At 39.6% G+C, this 4,924-nt stretch overlaps 1 protein-coding gene across 1 annotated transcript in view; it reads left to right on the top strand.

Moving 5' to 3' along the window:
• Nucleotides 1-4,924, top strand: part of RPS6KB1 (ribosomal protein S6 kinase, 70kDa, polypeptide 1) — a gene marked incomplete at its 5' end in the record, with an annotated part of 9,387 nt that extends 4,463 nt beyond the window's left edge. The window contains 4 exons of the mRNA XM_008941623.1: nt 487-564; nt 2,206-2,313; nt 2,893-3,005; nt 3,561-4,924. Of these exons, the coding sequence (XP_008939871.1) occupies nt 487-564; nt 2,206-2,313; nt 2,893-3,005; nt 3,561-3,798 (537 nt within the window). The remainder of the gene's footprint in view (nt 1-486; nt 565-2,205; nt 2,314-2,892; nt 3,006-3,560) is intronic.

Below are 4,924 nucleotides of genomic sequence, written 5' to 3'. Positions count from 1 at the left end.
AAAGAGTGTTTTTAGTTTGCCTTCAGTGTTGAATCATTTCAAGTGAAGTCGGAGGCCTAGTTAGTTCTGTTGCTTCCAGCTTGACTTTTTTTGTGGCAACATTAATGACATACTAGAGAGTCCTCCTTACGTCACAGTTCTGATAGTTTGTTATTAATACAGTGTTCTGTCATTATTTTTAGATTTTCAACTTTTAAATTTTAAAAATGTAGAGGTATTTTGCATGTAAACTGGCTTTTTTCTAATACTTTCAGGGGAAGCATGATAGGGACATCTGTTGTCTGACTCGGGGGTATGGAATCAATTTTCAGCTCTTCCAGCTACTCTAATGTACTGCTGCAGAATCTCTTACATTAGACCCATGTGTGATTTTGGAAAGAAAGAGACCACAGAGAGGGTCTGAAAAAAACATGCTTATTTATTAAATTTCTGTGATTTATACCCAGAAGGTGGATTATGACTCTGTGCTATTGCTAACTCTTGTAGGCTCACCCGTTCTTCAGACACATTAACTGGGATGAGCTGTTGGCACGAAAGGTGGAACCTCCTTTTAAACCCTTATTGGTATGTACTCAGAATGCTGTGAGATATTCCTTGTGTGCCTCTAGGAAAGGTCTCACAAAGTAAGGAATCAAAAAGTTAGTTTTTTGTAAGAGTGAATGTTTCTAAGTTTAAGAAACAAAACTTAGTTTAGAAGCAAAACAAAACTTACAAACTTGAGTGCCAGTCATTTCTGGTACTTTAAATAGTTAAATGCATCATCTCAGGGTTCTGCTTCTCAGATTCACTCTTAGCAAATTAAAGATTGCAGATCTACCAAACAACAGATTCTGTATTAACATAAAAAAAAACCACCACAATGAACCCTTCTTTATTTTAAGTCTCCATACTGACTAAGTGTTCTGTTCTGTCTCACTACTCTGTGGTCATGGTACTCATCTGTCACTAGAGTAGGATCTTGCTTTTTTATGTGAGAAAGTGGCAAAAATCAGCTAAGAGCTAATCTATCCTTCTGTTCAGTCTCCTGGAGGAAGAAGGTTCCACTTCAGTTTTAATTCCTCCTGCTTCTAATCTGTGGGTTAAGCAGATTTGCAAGTGCAGTTGTCTCTGAATCTCTGCTTCTGTTAACGTTGTACAGTAAGTTAGTACTTGGTTACAACTAATATGGTAAATAGTTGCAAAGCAAAAGTAAATAAAATCACCTAATGAAGCATTTTGCATGTTTGCTTATTAATATTTCCAGTGCATCTTGTGCATTATAGGCAGTAATTAAAGTTTACCTCAAAGCAGTGATGTGATGAATAAGCCTCTATTATCCTATCTTATATTCTGATGATGTGGGTTATCTCTCTTTTTTTTTTTTTTCCCCTCAGGGTAGCATTAGCTACAGCCACAATGGGTTATTACCACCCTGGTGGTTCCCAGCTGCTAAAAATCTCACTTCAAACTAACTTAGGCATCACTAACTTTGAGCATACCACAGCATGGGGATCCAGACATGTTTTCCCTCACTGTTGTGAATGAAATTCATGACAAAAGACTGATACTTCCAAGTTAATGATCTGAACATAGTTTTTTTTCAGTTTTTCTGTTCTTAGCAAATTTTACAGAAGTTACTTGTGTAAACCAGATGGTTTTTGAAAATGTCCTGCAGCTGCACAGAGGCCTGCACAAATGGAGCCTTTCTGGTTCACTTAGGAATGCAGGAAGGGATTTTGGAGTTGCTGAATGACTGAATTAATTCTTCGTAGTCATTTATTGCAGAGTTGTCATCTATCCCTCACAGTATAAACATTTCTTGGGATGAAATTATCTGGAAAGGGTAACTAATAGTTACAACTATTAGTTGCAACTCTTCTATACTGTTTGTGATGAGGGCTAAACTTGCAAGAATCTGGCATTGTGTTTCTAAAAGTTTTTGTTTGTAATTTGAGATTTTTTTTTTTAAAGGCATCTTTTTAATTTGTGTTCCTTTTTGATCCATAATTTTTGCCCCTCCCCCTTGCCTTTATTTCTCAGTGTCAGTGCCCATAGTGACCTCCCACTGGCAGCGACAGGATTCCGACACCACTCCAGGGTTTTACTCCAGCAGAGCTCTGCCAAAAACCTATGGAATGAACTCCACCCAGAGGCTGCACTGATCACCGCTAAGCCATTTGGTTGATATCTGTAATATAAACCCTTAATCATTTTGTTTTTGCAAAGCAATCTGAAGAGGATGTGAGCCAGTTTGATTCAAAGTTTACACGTCAGACACCTGTTGATAGCCCAGATGACTCTACCCTCAGTGAAAGTGCCAACCAGGTCTTTCTGGTAAGTGGGCCAGGGACGAGCGTGATGTGACTGCAGAGAGGTACGTTGTGTTACTGGGAACAGCAGGGCACTGCAGGGAAATGAAATTCTGTTCATCCTACCACACTTGAAGCAAACTATCATCATTTTAAACACGTTCTGCAACAGGTTTGAAATGTTTAAGGGCTTGGCAAATGTTTAGCTTGATTATTGCAGACGTTTTCTTTTATATAAATAAAAGAGCCAACAAACGTTGCTTACTTCCTGAAATGTCAGCATTCCAATTCATAGTTGCATTATGAACCCTGGACATGTGATTGCTGTCACAGTTGTGCAGAGGGAACGATGTCTGGTCTGTAGATCAAAAGTCATTAAATTGAGCACGCCTGCGGGAATCTGATCTGAGTAGAAATATCTGGGGTGTGCAGGCACCCGGGTGAGGAACACCCTGAAGTCCTGCTCTGTGCTTCAGGAAGTGAGTAGAAGTTCCTATGTCTACGTTTGCTTTCTGTACAATTTTCATTTACTGTTTCATGCCTCTGGTAGCTGCACAAGTGATGACAAATGTCAGGTGACAGCGTGTCCATTCCTGTTTTGCAGGGTTTCACCTACGTGGCTCCATCTGTACTTGAAAGCGTAAAAGAGAAATTTTCTTTTGAACCAAAAATTCGATCACCTCGCAGATTCATAGGTAGCCCTAGGACACCAGTCAGGTATCTTTTTTAATTTTTTTTTTTTTTTTTTTTGTAATACTCTTTTTGGTAAGTAGTTGAAATAGATCTGCACTAGAAATAAAACCCGCAGCCTTTCTTCTCAGGAAGCCCATCACTTCCATTAGAAGTGCAGCATCAATCCTGTTTTACAAACCACATTATTAGAGACAAAGCTATGATGTCTGGCAGCACAAGAAGTACTAATTTCCTTGCTATTAAATGCTCGTAGAGCCTCACAGCCTGGTGACTTTCGTACACCATTCCTCTAGAACTGTTTCAGAACATCCTAAGTACTTACGTGCCGCTAAAGAATCATGTTAGTACAGAAAATTCCTTCTGCAGTCATCTAGAAACGTGTCCTCACTACTCAGATGAGACTATTTTACTTTACAAGAGACTGTGGTACAAGTGAGACGTGGAAACTTTCTCGTGCTTCTGGAAGTGGAAGAATTACAAATGCTTCTCAATAGGCATTTGAGTTCAGCTTCCTGCAGAGGAAAGGACGCGGTTCTGTGTATATCTTCATCTCTGATTTTTATATTTCTTGTTTTAAAGCCCTGTAAAGTTTTCCCCTGGGGAATTCTGGGGAAGAGGTGCTTCTGCCAGCGCATCAAATACTCAGACACCTGTGGAATACCCAATGGAGACAAGTGGAATAGAACAAATGGATGTGACAGTCTGTGGAGAGGCCTCGGCACCACTTCCCATCCGGCAACCGAACTCTGGGCCATATAAGAAACAAGCTTTCCCCATGATTTCCAAACGACCGGAGCACTTGCGCATGAATCTATGACGACACAATTTTTCTAAGCCTTTGAAGGTGGAAAACAAAGAACGGACCTAAGCCCCCCTTGAAGCTGAAACTGGAGGGCTTGTACGGTTTACTTTTTAAAAGTGACAGTATCAGAGTCAGTCATTGCACAGAGTGACTTGGAAAGCAAAGGAAAATGGATTTTTTTTTTTTTTTTTCCTGTCAATCAATGGTGCATAAAAAAACTTTAGAAAATGGTATTGCAGAACTCTAGGCACATCATCTAACTGATTCACAGTGACATCTTCTCACCTTATCAAGGATTTTTCAGCTCGATAGCTTGAAACTGACAGTATTAAGGGTCAGGATGTTGCTTCAGAATCACCGGTCTAGCCGTGAATGTGTCGAGGAGGGTTTAGCCCTTTCACTAGGCAGAGTGTGGAATGCCTACACGCTTGTGTCTGAGGAGAAACCAGCATGCAAGCTTGGTTAAGCTGTTTCCTACGATGGGGTGGAATCAAAGATGAAAGATAAAATTAATTGGTATTTCACATTCAAAACATAATGAGTTTTTTATATGTATAAAAATATATATTTTTCAAATAGATTTTTTGATTCAAGCTCATTATGGCAAGTATCCCAAAATTAAAAATGCAAAATAATTGGTTGCTGTGAAGAAAGTAAAGGCTCAAGTTCTGATTCTTCTCCTCGTGAAACAACAAATCAATAATGGCTCAAATTACCAGCTTGGCAATGTGGGGTGGGAGAGAACTGTTTCACTTGCTTACCCAGCTGAAATACCTGTTCCTGCAAAGACAAACGGATCTAATCAGATGGCAATGCTGCTATGTTCTAGGCTTAACTGGAAGCCGTGGGCTCATGTACATGTCCTGCTTATTTCACCCTTGTCCTCAGCAGACATTTCACTGGGAAACATCACTTTTGTATACCCTAGTCCCTAGATGGAGACAGCTGAATGCCTTCAGATTCTTACCCACAGGAAAGATCAGGAGAGAGTGCATCGGAATACAGGTCAGTGGAAACATAGGATGTACCACAGGAAACTTACACAAACTCTACACAGAATAAGGAAATAAACCTTTTTGTAACCAGTGGGTAAGAATTTGAGGATTTTTTTTTTTTTTTCAATAAAATTCTGCTTATGGGA

The sequence above is a fragment of the Merops nubicus genome, unplaced genomic scaffold (assembly GCF_000691845.1).
Source record: "Merops nubicus isolate BGI_N331 unplaced genomic scaffold, ASM69184v1 scaffold2976, whole genome shotgun sequence".
NCBI lineage: Eukaryota > Metazoa > Chordata > Aves > Coraciiformes > Meropidae > Merops > Merops nubicus.
The sequence above is the reverse complement of the archived record's forward strand: the minus strand, read 5'-3'. Positions and strand labels throughout refer to the sequence as shown.